This window comes from Aphelocoma coerulescens, chromosome 1, assembly GCF_041296385.1.
Source record: "Aphelocoma coerulescens isolate FSJ_1873_10779 chromosome 1, UR_Acoe_1.0, whole genome shotgun sequence".
Lineage (NCBI taxonomy): Eukaryota > Metazoa > Chordata > Aves > Passeriformes > Corvidae > Aphelocoma > Aphelocoma coerulescens.
This window is the reverse complement of record NC_091013.1, coordinates 77,019,261-77,034,634: the sequence shown is the minus strand read 5'-3', so window position 1 is coordinate 77,034,634 and position 15,374 is coordinate 77,019,261. Positions and strand designations below refer to the sequence as shown.

The following is a 15,374-nucleotide window of genomic DNA, read 5'->3' as shown; positions in this document are numbered from 1 at the left end:
AGAATGAGTGAAAATATCACAACTGAAATATCCACCTAACAAGCTGCTTACTTGCAATGAACTTTTATCCCTTTCCTCCCTGCAATCAGTTTTGCCTGAAACACCGACTACTCATCTTCCCTGTGAAAAAGAGACAGTTAAGGCTTTCTGGCAATTTACATTTATTAGAAGTCTCTATTTTTGTCTTCTTCTAGTCACATAGCTTGGATCATCCACATATCTTCTGACTAAAACCCTGAAAACACAATGTCCAAGACTCTGGGAACACTCTGTGTTTGATTCACGCCAAGTGGAATGTATTACTAGATTACACATATGATCTTCGTTATCTAGGCTATTTAGCCTTTGGCACAGGACCCCTACAAGATGACATGCCAGAATCACTTACTGTGCACTGGAAGAAGGAAGAACAGACTCTCTGTGGATGGCGTAACATCACTTCTATGTAAACAAGGGGAGAAAACACCTTGGAAACTTGTGAAATCTTCGGTTTTTACCTTCCACTTCTTCAGCCCTAAAGGTCACATAACAAAACTGGATAGGGGTAACATTTTAGGAACTTCCTTTTCAGGTTCTTTAGGGATTTATTCATAAACTTTCTAAAAAATATCCTTTGGGGTTTGTGGTGGCCGATTGACCTGCGGTACAAGAGATAGAGAGAGTTCTTGGTAAGACAGTCTCTGGTGCCAAAGACTTACGGGTTATGGCGAAGGAAAGGAGCCTCTCCCAGGATGCCTTGTTCGGTTATGGTAATATACCCCAGTTCAGCTTCCCCAGTTGGCTCCTGGTACTAGCCACACCCCTGTACTTAAGCTCCAGCTGTCATGTGCTCAGGGTCATTTGCCTCAGAACCCTTCACAAGTTGTAGCAATAAACTGCTTTCTGTGGAACTCTAAGCGAGGACCCTTCTCAACTCCTTGCCATCGGCTTAATATTACTGGAGCCATCCCTGCGTCTGTGTGCTCATGCACGTGAGCCACAGAGCCATAGGGGACTAAGTAATAGGGGTTTTTTAAAACAGCCTGTGTTTCCAGCTTACACCAAAATAACATCATAAACACACTTCATACTGTAAAAAAGAGTTGTTACATTTTCAGTATTTTAACACCTTTAATGTGCAGAGACACGGATCTATAAATGATCTTCCAGACTCAGAAATTGTGAAATTATATTTCTTAGTTTCAGCATGTAAAAATATCAACTTTCAAAGATCTGTTGAGGTGTGCAATAGAAAAGGGGAAGCTGCTGGCGACTGCAGCACAGAGTTTGGCTGTCCCTGTCAAATATCAGAGATACAAGCAGAAGATTACCAATGCAGAGCAAAAACTTCAATTTTGTCACATGTGAAAATTGTTTTGAGGGACAGCAGAACAAAAGCTGAAAATTTGACTTGCAACAAGTCATTATTGTTCTGTATCAATTATTTGGGATGACAATACCTGATGCTTTAAATCCAGGCATCAGACATTTCTGTTTCAAGCACGTAATTTGTATTGCACTGAACTATATCATTAAGTTGTGCAGGTTTCACTAAAAGACACCAAGAAAAAGTAAGAGGAAAATTACAACTGTGGAACAAGTCTGGGGACAAATATAACTAACCCAAATCCTTTGCTGATTTCATACACGTTAATGGAGTTAACAGTCGAACTTACTTTTTCTGCACCTGAATATGAGCCAAGAAGAATACCAAAAGCTTACTTTTCCAATACATTTCTACAATAACCTTGCTCAAAATGCTTCTGAAGAGTACATCTGATAATGTGGAAGAGTCTTTACATGGCTATTCATCACAATTTTGTGATGAAAAAGAAGCTGTACAGAAAAAAAGGAAGAGAACAAGAACATGTGGCAATGGTGGTCTGCATATTTTCATCTCATGGATGTAAGGGCCCAAATTCCACTATAGTATCTCTACTATTACTATGTTTCTCTTCTGCCTGCAGGTACAAGTCAAGTGAGGCATGGATTACAGCACCATTTCCCCTTTGTGCACCACCATGCCATACAGATATCCCCAAATTCCTCTATAGGCCAAATATCATGTAACTTCTTCTATATGATTGACAAGGCAAGGCAAGATTTGTAAGGAAAGCTGAATGTTCATTAAACCAAATTATATAGCTGGAGAAAAAGCTGATGAACTTTTAAGCACACAAGACTTTCAGACTTACTTCTCTTTTAGGACTGGATAAGAGGACAACGGCACAAACAAGCATCTGGTTTTTCCAGCTAGATCGTCTTGCCTTGCTCACATTCTTGTGTCATCACAGCAACGGTAACACTACCATCAAAAAGCCTTAGTCCTCTGAATGCCTAAATAGCCATCTCCAGATGTCACAATGGTTTCTTTGAATAAATAGCATTAATAAACTTTAAAATGCCCCAGAGTAAGTCTGTCCAAAGTGCCACTCCGTTTTATGAAAGTGCCCTGTATATAAACCAGGGACACGTGACATATAAAGTGGTATAAAAATACAAACTGACTTGGCTTTTAAGTATTTCCTGCCCTTCTAAACTTTGCACTTGTTCATTAATTTCAACAAATATTGAGGTGAGCCAGCTGCTGAGGTGCGAGTATTCAAATAAATCGCTCACAGATGTTTGTTAACTTCAGATAGGCGCTTTATTATCTACAACTCATTAATCAACCATTAACAAGTAAGTGTTATGGAGTCCCAGTATTAAGGTTCACTGCCAGAGAAGAGTAATAGATTTTGCAGACTGGCTGTGTCTATAAGAACTAAGAGCAGAGACAGGTCTGAGGTAAAACATTTGGAGGAGATTAGAAAACATGAGAAGTCATTTCATTGCTCTTCAGCTCTCCTTCAGAGAAAGCACTTCACCAGCGTTAAGCATTTACACAACAAAACGAGTGGAAAGATCAAACTCATCCATCAGTTTGGTGATGAAGAGGAATGTGCTTTGCACAGCCAAACAAGGAAGTCAGGCACAGGTGAGAATTGCTACTCCTGTGAACAATAATAAACACCATCCAAAGTGTCACCCTCTAAACTGAAATACTCTGAAGCTACAGAATCACCTGCTCTGACTTCAGGGTCCCCAGACTTCACCCAATACCTCTAACAAAGGCCACAGACTTCAGTTTAAAACACAGAAGCAGCTAAATTGTTGCATGCCACAGGCAGAGCACAGACATGACTGAGGCAGCATCCATCCATGTGAAAACAGCATCGTTGTCACGTAGGATAGGCATTGCCTTACTGCAGAACAGGGCAATGCATTCCCCTCTTTGGCCCTCTCCACCACACAGTTTCTGCCAACTGGCCTTACAAAAGAATCCTTTGACACAATAGATTTGGAAATAATTCTCATATGGGCTATACAAGCAAGACACTTAAGAAGGCATAAAATTCTTAGGTGAAAATGTAGTGTGTATTGCACTCGGTGTCTCTCCAGCTATTTCTGATTTCTGATACTTATGGAGCAGGCAATAAAATAAATTTTAAAAGTATAATTGAAGAAAAATATTAATGTCTGAATACCAGCAGGTAAATGAATTTTGACTTCCTTATTTTTCAACTCTGATTTTTTCACAGAATACTTTCACAGGTTTCTGAAATACTGTGAAATTCTGCATGATGTCAAACAAGGTATTAATTAGATCAAAGACAAAAAACTGTCCAAAGCTCATATACTGATTTCTTAATACACCACAGAGTAGGAAAAAATATTCCTTACAAAGCCATACTTTTATTTCCCTCAATAACATTTCTTCGTAAAGAGCAATACACAGCTGGAAGCATTAACAGCCTACCAGATGGTTCACTTCTCGATAAACACGTTTTGTAAGTTTAAAGTCTAATGAACTGTAGTGCAGGGAGAAAAAAGTTATGTATGCAGAGCAGTTCAAATGGCAGGTCAGGGCTGGGGCTGGACAGGGGACTAGCTCCACAGAAACTTCCATTTCTATGGCAGCTTTACATTGCAGGAGGGAGGGAAAGTGGGAGGAAGGATGGCTGATTCTGGCAGAAGACAAGGACAGAAAAGGCTGAATGCTTAACACCCACATATTCAGCCCCACAGTTGCTAATACCGGACAGGGGAAGGCTGTGATCACCAGATCCTGGCCCACAGCATTGTCCTGAACCAGCAGGTGCTTCCAGACCCCTGGAGAGCCTGTACCATGCAGCAGGCAATGACAGAAAAAACTTAACCCAAATTAAATTGTGCAATTCTACAACTGCAATCCTGAGTTGTGCCAGACAATGTGTAAGTGTCCAAGGCAATGAGCATTCATCCATCTTCTTCTGCCCATTCCATCTCCGCAGCAGGCAATCACAGCCAGTCACAAACTGTTCACAACTGAGCAGCCCAAATGTCGCATGCCCGGCTGCAAATTGCAGAGCAGCCCTGCCCACCCAGTCAGGTATGAACAGCTCAGTGTGGCAGCACTGAGGAAACCCCCTCTAGGAGATCAGCTGGTGCCTGGACTGGTTCTGTCACATCTTTCAGCAGGCTTTATAGCCATGCAGCTACTGAGGAGCCTGAATTGTGTTCAACAACCTGGTGTGGACAATAGTTCAAAAATATTTCAAGTTTTGGGCTGAGAAACTGCAAAACAGTACAGCCAGCAAAACTCACAGACTCACCTTGAGGCCGATCTAGATCTGCTGAGTGCTTTGACAAAGATCAAAGACGGTGCAGACTGGCGTCTTTGGGCCAAACTCTTCATTTTCTGATTGGAAAGAGAAACAAAATGAAATCACGGGTGAGATTCGGAACAGTAACTGCATGCATACAGACTGGTCACAGCCAAACTCCAATTTCAGACCATGGGAAAAAGGAGAACTTATTGCCCTCAGCAACCCTGGAGGGGGAAAATATCACATGGTAAGAAAATCAGGAGCATGACCAGAAAGTCCATATAAGGAAAAACTGAAAATTAGTGTCTACACACTGATACTTGAGGTACACTGCACAAATGAAATAAACACCTAGAGCTGGTCCTCAACTACTTTTTGTCCCTTAGTAATTTATTGTACTATAATTTATCATATATTCAGGCAGTGGTTTAAATTTCAAGCGCTTCATACATTTCTGTGTCACATCTGACATTCACTGTAAATTAAGGTTTGGATTCTACCCACCTGACTTTACATGCTACATTGGGCTACCCTTTTTTAACAAATCTTTAGAGATGACAGCATTTTCCTTCCCTACTGATCTATCTGGAGCATTATATCTTGCCCCTCAGTAGTCAATAATGACTTTTTTTCATTCCTGATTATGTCTGAGAAAAATAAGATAGTGAGAGGCAGGACAGTTGTTAGCACAGAGCTAGGAAGAGAATGAGAAAAAGGAAACACTCAAAGACAGAGAACACCGCAGGGAAAAAAGAAGACAAAGCACAAGGAAGAGATGAAAATGTCAGTAGCTAACAAGGGAAGATGGATTTCCATCCAATGAAGTTGAACACTACAATAAAAATACTGAGAAAATAAATAGCACCATTTTCCCTAGAGGTAGAAATTTTCAAAAGCACCCACAGGAGACAAAACCACACATTTCCCTGAACGCAAATGTATTCATCACGATGTATTCACTCTCCCTCGTGCCGCCAGAAGCAGGACTGAGTAGTCCTGGCCCTAACCCTGGAGGCTGCCTTGAACCGGTTGTGCAGCCTGCTGCCAAAGGTGCATGACCTCTCCTCTCACTGACCCTCCACCAGAAGGGTGACTGTTACCTTATTTAGCTCAAATACTTTTCAGAACAAACTGGTGAACAAAAGAACCGGGGTCAAACTCCTCCTGACACCCTGACAGGACAAAATCCAATGCTGCAGTGGTACCTTAACACCACTGTGGACACCACTGAGAGCTCACAAACAGGTGAACCTTTGACAGTCATGAAGTCTCTGTTCTCAGCTAATCACAAAGCATGACTCTCTTCCTTCGTACTAAAAATAACCACTGACTACCAGGACAAATATGTTAAGACAGTCAGATCAACTGATTCTTCTGCCAGTGTATGTGCTGGATGTGACACACATTTTGTTTGGGAAGGTGCACAGTGTGCTCCCCTCGGAGAAACTGAACTGTACATATTTTACTCGCTTTTGACAATTGCACTTCTTCTACTCACTGCAGTTCATCTGTTATTGCGTCATTTTTTGGTTCTTTCTTTATTGATGTAGAGCATGCTTGTTTGCTTTGTCAGATACTCAGTTACAGCTATTGTGCAGCAATTGTTATAAATTCAGCTGTGTAATTTCAATTCACCTTTAAAAATAATCCCCTCCTCCCTATTTTATCAATAATCTTCCCAAGACTAATAAATTAAGTCTGGGAACATTTAGCTGTCTCCAATTGGACTGTAACTGGATAATAACAGATTACTAATAAAAGAGATGCCCATTTTTAATAGTTTTTAAATAAATAAATAAATACGATGAATTGTGCTAGTGAATTAAATCTGTTTGTCTTACTGCTAGCAAATCTGAAAAGCTGTAGGTTTTAAAAGCAGCATACCTGCAGACACAAAGACAAAAAGAGATCTGCGTAACAATGCGCTGTAACATTGCTACAGAAGACCAGCCACATATATCACACAACAGGCAGATTTCAAGAGTTTATATAAAGCATCAACTCACAGCAGGAAATTTACTGCAATTTACTCATTACTGGGCAGGTGGCTTTTGGGGTGGGAAAAACTGGAGCATCTAAGCTTCTGAAAATGCAGTGGAAGTTTGGTAACATTTTCAAAGTGATCTTCAAGTCTGAAAAGAAAGCCACTGGAAAAAAACGCAGCATTTTAAAATCTATGGCAACTACAGCATTTTATTTTTCATGCTTGGGTTAGCAGTGCTGAATAGTGCCTCAGCAAGATTCTCATCTTGACTTAAATGTCTGAAGACCAAAGTCAAGTCTAGACTACAGCAAGTTTAGTAAGAGCTCAAGTAACTAGCAGAGATAATCCTTGTCAGCAGGGATCCCACAGGTCTGTGATCCAGCCTCTCTGAACCTGTTGAGAGCAGGCTGCTCTGGGCCACCTCCAAGGATGAGATTCCACACCCTCTCTGGGCAAACTCTTAGCATAGCTACTAAGCAAATCCTAACACAAAAAAAAAGTAGTGCCTCAAAACATAAAAAGATCACTGATGAGGAAAGGAAAATTTTCACACCAATACTGAAGTGAGTCAGGTCAGCTGTATGCAAATAAACACATTACAGAGACATCGACTACAGACAGAAAGAGGTGTTTTATTTTCATTTCGCTACATGCAGAGTTTGGGAAGAGAAAATAAGTGACCATCATGACAACTTGAATTGATTTTCTTTGAGAGGGGAGAGGATAAATTCACTTTTGGTTAAGCTGGATCCAGTTGCCTGCTATCCTCATTTTTATTGCCTTTATATATGCAAGGATGGCAATGTGGAGGAGATACATCCTAAACAGCTTTAGTGAGAGCAGATGTTTGGGAGGAAAAGGAGATGCACTGATCCATTATCTAAGCATGGGACACAGAGAAGCATTTCTCAACATGTGTCCCACATCATTACCTCCCATTTTTTCATGTAAATATTAGAAAGGTCAATACAGAGAGAAATCCTCATACTTGCTGGCTGAGTCACAGCCATGTGAAATGTATCATAAAATCAGTATCTATAATGAGTGTTTACAGTGTGCCAGATGCAAAGATGATAATCTTGTGTCAGTCAGGACAAAGTAGAGTTATTTCTGTCTTCCTTACATTCAAAAGTCTGAGTTCCTGCCCCCTTCCCACCAATTCAGGTTTTACTTCATACTTTCTGCATTTCTGGTTGTGATTGTCTTGACTGCTTTTTAACAGAAACATAAGGTTTTGCATTTCCAGTTGATGGACTGGTGGTAGTATCTGGCCAGTTTCTCATCTGGTGTAGAAAGTCATAGGCCTGTAGATTGCAGAAGAATGAATTTACACAGATATCAATCAGACCTACAATCTGACACACTGTTTGGTAAACTGTGATGGTAGGTGGTTTAGGAGCAGATCAGCCCACCATGCTGAGGACAGAAAGCTTGCAAACCATCACTGAAAATATGCTCATTCCTCTGGAATCAGAATCAGAACCCCTATGGATTACAGTAAACCTTGCACAAGTATCTCACAAGTCATCAGCTAGAGGAAAAAGTATTCCTGGCTGCCAGTATTCAGCTAATTTTGCCTCACAGTTGAAGTAGATGATGATACTATATGAAATTTATATAAATTAATATATTGCCAAGTTACAATATTGATTTCCACTGTGGAAAAGGTAACACATGATGAGATAAAAAAACCTTGAACTATTACTGCACTTTATGTATATCACTTTACTATATCACACTTACAAAGAGAATGGCAGTGCATGAATGAAATAAAGAATGCATGAAAAAAAAATAATGGTACTATTTATTTTGTGATTACAAGTAACTTAAGTAATGCATATAGAGTGTTTATAATATTTTCAAATATCTAGAGAAGTTAATATCTATGCAGTAAGGAGATACCCTGCTGCAGCTACTGCAAATGTGCAAGAGGTCACAGTAGGTGGGCTAAGACAGGGACTATGTGTGGTGATTCCCTGGGAGCACGCTGCCCACGATGCCACGTTGTGTTGCCTGACCCATGCAATAGTCAGACACATGCAGGAAGATTCCTCTCCCCCAGCATCTGACTCACACACCTGAGCTGTGTGCCCTGTGCTCCTTTTATAGCCATCAGAGAGAAAAGGACAATTTAGGGCACAGTTCATCTTATCCGAAGAAGTTTTCCTCCACTGACTGTAAAAGAAAACTAAGGTGACCAAGAAAGGAGAGTTAATCATCATCAATCCTCTTCTTGCTAAGGACAAGGGAACAGAAAAATATGTGTGTTCAGTAACACAGGGAAAAACTGTCTTCTTGCAGTGGTTTGAGCTTAGGATGAGAAAACAGTGTTACTTGATGTCTGTTTAAGAGACTCATACAAAGTAGTTGAAAAATTTATTTAGTTCCTGAGTGACAGGTAAACACAGCAGAAATGCCTCCTCAGCAATGTGCAGATAACCTTGTTAAAGCCTCCTCAGACACTGAAGGATTTCAGGCTCCTGATTTACAGGCTCAGTCCAGAAATGGGTCAAGGCTGAGACATCTGCCTGGGTCATTTAACTGGGTGACAGGAACAACCCTCAGATGTGCCAATGCCTCGAGCTGAGGATTGCACTTAAGTGGCTAAGCTCTCCCTTTCACTGCTTTATTTTTCTAATGAAAGGAAGTCTGATTTAACAAATGCTACTCTTTAAATATATTTAAGTTAATAATTGTGAGGGATTTCACCCATGCAAACTCTGCTCTTGTTGTCTGAGCAACAAAACATATCAGTGGCACACGCGCCTGGTTTAGCTAGATATGAACCAAAGCACAGACAACAAATCCTTACCAAAAACTGTGAGGCAAAGTTCAGCTAACAGCCTGAAAATCAAAAAATCACAACAACCCCCAGCAGACAGCAGTTACTTTTCCAGGACAACTGGGCATCACTCTTACCCCTGTATCACTGGGCCACTTAGGAGAGGCAATAGATTACTTTTTCCTATATACTATAATCCAGCATTTGTTAGACTTACAGACTAGTGTTGTCAGAAAGTACCAAAAATAACAAGAATCTCTCATACTTTGTTAAAGAAATGGATCTATGCTGACCTATAACATTTTCGAGCCCTCATAAACAGGGTGAGAAAATGACTGCATTTGAACTGCTGGCTCAAGCAGCAGAGAAGTAGGTCCCACAGAGAGACCATTTACCATTAAGGCAGAGCAGGTGACAAAACTATGTGCTTTTGTTTATGCTGGCAGTATACTTTTACTTACAAGGACTTTCCTAGAAAGAATGCCATTTTTGGATGGCTAATTGTGGAGAAAACAATTGCAGGGGCACAAGAGAAAAGAGCTATCAACACAGTGGAACTAAAAGCACATCATCATAGAACAGCAGCTGCTAGAGAACACAGCAAAGACTAAAGGCCATCTCAGAGTAGAAAGAAAAATGGATAAAAGAAACCAAGAGCAAAACATGTTTTATCAACTACTTCCCGAAGGATACAAATCTTTGGAAGCACTGATATGGATGTCTTCAAAAGATCCCACCCATCTACATCACAAGATGAAGATGTGAAAGATTAGTAAAAACATCACAGAGTAGGGGAACACTGAATATTTGCTTGAGGGCCCTCCGGTGAGTCAGGGCACTGCTCAGATCAGTGACTCTGTTTGTGGGGGTCTTGTTGAAACCCAAAGTTTCTTTCCAAGTCTGCCACAAAGCATAAGGTTAACACATGGATACAATTCTGGCCCAATTTCTGTACATGAAGACTTTCTCAGGAGCAGTTTACAGATGACAGAAATAGGAGATTCCCCCCATTCCACATTGATACTTCAAGCAACATACAGTAAACAGGCAATAATTTGATATCTGCAGTTCTTGGGTATTAAATCCCACATGACCTATGAAGCCCCTCTGTTTCCTACTGCCACCAGGAAGGGAAAACAAAAACCCCAAGACTAGGAAACTCAAGAACTAGAACACATTGTTTTCTGCAAAATTTTCCATTTGTCTCATGGACAGACAGAGGAAGGATTGCTAACACTAGCTCATAATTAAAGCAGCATCAGGAGGCACATCACAACAGTAAGTTACCGTAAGCCAGCACAGCCTACCAAGGTGATTTTAACCTAACGACTCACTTAGCGGGTGATTTCATTAAAATAGGGGCTTTTTCAGTCCTCATCAGAAACAAAATAGCTCCAGGATATGTCTGCAGGATGATAGGAATTGTTCACCATTTCACTAAACAGTGCCAGAAGTGATCCTGGATGTCTGAGATTTCCAGCACTACCAGGTGTGATTTTAGAAACAACCCGCCTGGACCATAGTAAACAGGATGGAATCTTGCAGGAAGAAGAAATCTCTGCTTAAGGAGCTTTATGTTAAAAAAACATACATGTATGGGGCATGAGATCAAGGTATCAGCAAATATAATGGCAAATACATACTTGATTCATCTTTTCAGAGTAAGACAAGGGCTGAAGATTTTGTACGCTTACTCTTCCAATGCTATTAATTTGCTTGAATTTTATCCATTTAATACACTGCTGGGGAACACTATAACTCCCCTTTCCCTGCCAGTAAACTGTTGCTGCATTTGTGATCAGAATCACAAAGAAACACATTTTTATGGTGATGGAATTGCTGTATTTCAAGTCTCAAACCATAAATGCTACTTTGATTAGTATGCCAAATGGTTAATTTTTGCACACTTTGTGGGTGTAAATATTAAAAATTGCTGAGCCTCCAAAACATTTTAAGCAGTTACTTGTAATCTTCAAGGAGGCAGCAAAAATCCTAGGAGCGACTCCTTGTGCTACCAGATACTGTTTTGTGTAAAATATTCAGGGTTGGTTGGAATCTAGCTCCTCTAAGAAGAGAAGTGAAACACCAGAAACTCATAAATATGGTTAAATGACCCAGCTGCTACTGCTGACAGTTACATTGGCACAAAAGACATCTCTGCTGCATTGTTTGTTTTAACAAATTTGTAGAAATAAGCTCTATCAGTATAATCACTTTTACTCATGCTACTTCAGTCCACTTCAGAGTTGCAGCAATTTACTGGTGATTGGTTACAAAGCTAAACAGTCAATACAAAACTTCTCTGTAGGTCAATCACACATAGTCCAGTGACTCCAGTAAGTCCAGTAAAGGAGGGAAACTAGTCCAGAATTTTTTCAAAAGCATTAACTAAAACGCTGCACTTCAATGTCACCTTTTAGCAGGGTATCTTGAGTGCCTTGTAAGCATTTAACAGAGAGAACCTCCTACATACTGTGAGGTAGGTTAGCAGTGCAAATTATTTTGCATGCCAAGAAAAGGCAAAGAAATGTTTCCAGGATATTAGTTTATACGGTCACACAAAATACGTGAAAAAAGTCCTGGACATTTTCTGTCCCTGCTCTGGTTCTACGGTGTGATCAAGCATGTGATCCTTCAGCTTCGTTTTGACAGGCAGGTGGAAGATGAAGTAGGAGTTCAGAAAACCACAGAACAATGCAGCAAATCTCAGCTAATTTGAGAAAATATAGTCACGATAATAAAAAGGGAAAAAGGTTCAGTGGTCACTTAGCATCACATATTTAGGGGTAGTTTTTGCCAGAAAGTAAAACAGTTGATGTTAAATACATATTTGCAAACAAAACTGTTTAACTTGACATGCTGTGTCACCAGTATCAAAACGGATTTCTTGCCAACACATTCTTCTATTTCACTGTATGTAACCCATACAAACAATGTAAGCTCCCTGGTACAAAAAAGACTTTCTGCATTGGGAAAAAAATGATGCTTTGGCACTGAGTGGAAGACAAAACAGAGGTATATATAGAGTCCACAGGGACCCAAATAGTAAAAGAAATTTTTGAACTGTCAATGAGATCCAGCTTCAGGCAAAATTAGGAATACTCCTTTCCTGTACACAGATAAAGGTAAGAATCTTCCTCCCCAGAGAGGCATAAAGAGGTGGCATGCTAGTAGTCTCAAGGAAGCACCATGACCGTGGACAAGCAGCTGAGCTGATGGCTGGATGTTCGTGGCTGCCGGTGTTGGCTGTGCATGGTGTGCAAAGCTGCCGTATGCTGCACGGCCCAGCCAGGGTCTCAAGCTGCTTCTCCACAGGAGGATCTCCATCTGTACCCCTGCTGCATGTGCCTCCACGGTGAGGAATTCCAAAAGGGCTGCCAAGATCCGTAAAAAGTAATATCTCTGCTCTCTTGTCAGCATTGGCAAAAACAAGGTCTGCATTCCTTTGACTGTGGGCTCTTTGGAGCAGGAATAGGAAACACAAGTGCTAACATTAATATTTGTCCTCAGAATGCTGAATAATGAAGTAGAACTTGCCCGACAAAAACGTTGATCTTCGCAGTACTTGAACATAACTTCTCATTTCAGGTGGGTGCCTAGCATCAGGGCTCTGCCAGGTTGGAAGGTACATGGTATTCTGTCTTCAGCAAAAATGAAATAAATGTTTCATAAAAATCTAAGCTGCACATTTAGCCGTCTCAAATTAGATCACAGTACTTGGAGAGGGTGAGTATCTACTCCATCATTTTGCCCAGCTGGGCAGCAGGAGGTACTACACCACCTTGTGTAGGTGTATCACATGCCCACTTCAGAAACCAATCAGGTATGAACTGCAGCAAAGTGTAGTAGAAATCTTGGCCAAACTCTCTCCAGGCAACCATTTCACCACTGAGAGCAGCTGTCATAAGAAGAGGTCCCCAGGGCTGCAGTCAGGCTGGTGCACTATGTGGTTGGTGGGACACAGCACACATGGACACAGCCCATGGAAACACACAACATCACTTCCCAGCCCAAAGAGACACATCAGCAGGACTTCTCTCTGCGCTGCTGTGCCATGGCCAGCAAAATCCCAGTGGCTGCTTAGCCACAGAACCGGACACAAGCTCAGACTTTACTACCGTCCCAAAGTGTCACCAGGTGGGCAGATTTACTAAAGGACACTGTAACCTGGCTAGTCATTCTAATCCTGCCAGCCTATTTGGCAGTCATCTGAAGTGCACATTAAAGACAAAGCAGTGAATAGATTTAAATGTCATTGTGAAGCAAAATCTGCAAGGCAGCAAGGTACCAGCTCTACTTTGGATAGAAAAACACGACAGCACTTGCTAAACGAAAGAGAAAAAAAGAATTCCTGTTTCATACAGCAGGAAGAATCTGGTTATTACAGCTCGCTTGTTACAGCTAAGTAGAAGGCAGAAACAAGTGCTTGGCTGTATGCAGAAGAGAGCATTTTGCACTTCATTGTGTCAGATGCTGAAAAGCAATTTGAGACATCAAACAGCTTTTTACAACCAGTTTTGAAGATGGGATGAGGCTCTTCTGCTATCGATTGTATACACTTTGCACAAGGCGCTTCTCCAGGAAGCTTCTTATATTTCTCTTGCACAAAGCACGTGCGAGAGCAGCCACCGAACACCCTCATCTCTAGCAAACCCTTCCCTCACTCTCTACAAGCACACATGCAGCAGATCCCTCTTCGATCCCCTGGATAATCACTCTGCAAATCTCTCCCCAGCTCTCTCTGATACTCACCCAGCAAAACCTTCAGAAATCCATCCAGCAAAACGTCCTTTAGGTTTCCCCACGGAATCCATGCAGCAAACTATCGTTCTAGCACATCCATGTAGCAACATCCCCCAGATCACCGGGAAATCCATGCAGCAAAGCCCTCTGACTCCACCGAACAGCACCCAGAAAACGCTTCCCGAGCTTCCCGGGACAGCTATGCAGCGGCGCTCCTTACCTACCCCGGACATCCAGGCAACAGCGTCCCTGTGCTCCCGGGACACGCGTGCAGCAGCCCCCCTGACGTCCCCGGGTTATCCACCCGGCAGAAGCCTCTCAGCCACACTGGGCACCGTCGCATTCCCCATTCCCCGGGCAACGAGCCCTTCCCGCCGACAGCCCCGGCTCCGCCAGCGGCTCCCCCGACCCCGGTTCCGACAGCGGCGTGCAGGACCCAGGGAGATGCCACGGCGGAGCGCCCGATGGGGCCGCGCTGACCTGCGGTGCCCCCCGCGGGAAGCTCCGGGACAGGGGCGCGGGCCGGGGGGCGCTTTCCCGTGTGGTCTGCGGGGGCGGCCTCACCTTCTTGCTGTCGGCGGCGGCGAAGCCCCTGCTCTCGCCGCTCACCGAGGACGAGCGGCCCGGGCCGAGGTGCTCCTGTTGCGGGGACATCACGTCCATACAGCCCCGCGCCGCCGCGCTCCCGCCGCGGGGACACCCGCACCATGGACAGGGCGCGCCGCGCCACGCCCTCCCCGCGCGGACCCGCCCCGAAGGCCACGCCCCCAATGGCCACGCCCCCTCCGCCGGGCCGGGCCCGCTCCGTGCCGAGGGGTCTGCCGTAGGGCGGGGGAGGGAGGTGGTGCGCATGCGCGGCCCCCGGGGGGCGCGGGGGGTCGGGGGCGCCGGTGGGCGGCGGTGCGCGCGCTCGCGTCCCGCGCCTGCGCGCGCTGCGGGGGCGGGGGGCGCGCCGGGGCTGCGGGGAGCCGGAGAGCTGCGGGGTCCCGGGAACGGGGGTTGTGGCAGGGTTAGGGCATTGCGGGGCGGATTGGAGAGTCACAGTGCTGGGGTGCGTGTTACAGGGTCCCAGAACTGGCGTGGGCATTGTAGGGACAGAGCACTGGGGAGCTGCTGTAGGGTCCCCGGAGTGGGGCGGGTGTTGAGCTGCCCCAGAACTGTGGTCCCCCTACGTACGTGCAGCAGCCAGTTCAGCACGAGACATGCATGGTTCTCCCCAGAGCCCTCCCGCGGGAGGGTCCCCATCTGAGGAGCAAGC

General features: G+C 43.5%; 1 protein-coding gene across 1 annotated transcript in view; it reads right to left on the bottom strand.

The window, feature by feature from the left end:
* The window catches only part of ARHGAP20 (Rho GTPase activating protein 20), a 59,601-nt gene extending 44,822 nt beyond the window's left edge, over positions 1-14,779 (bottom strand). The window contains exons 1-2 of the mRNA XM_069014194.1: positions 14,681-14,779; positions 4,614-4,699 (exon numbers count right to left, since the gene is read on the bottom strand). Of these exons, the coding sequence (XP_068870295.1) occupies positions 4,614-4,699; positions 14,681-14,779 (185 nt within the window). The remainder of the gene's footprint in view (positions 1-4,613; positions 4,700-14,680) is intronic.
* Between the last annotated feature and the right edge of the window lie 595 nt (positions 14,780-15,374).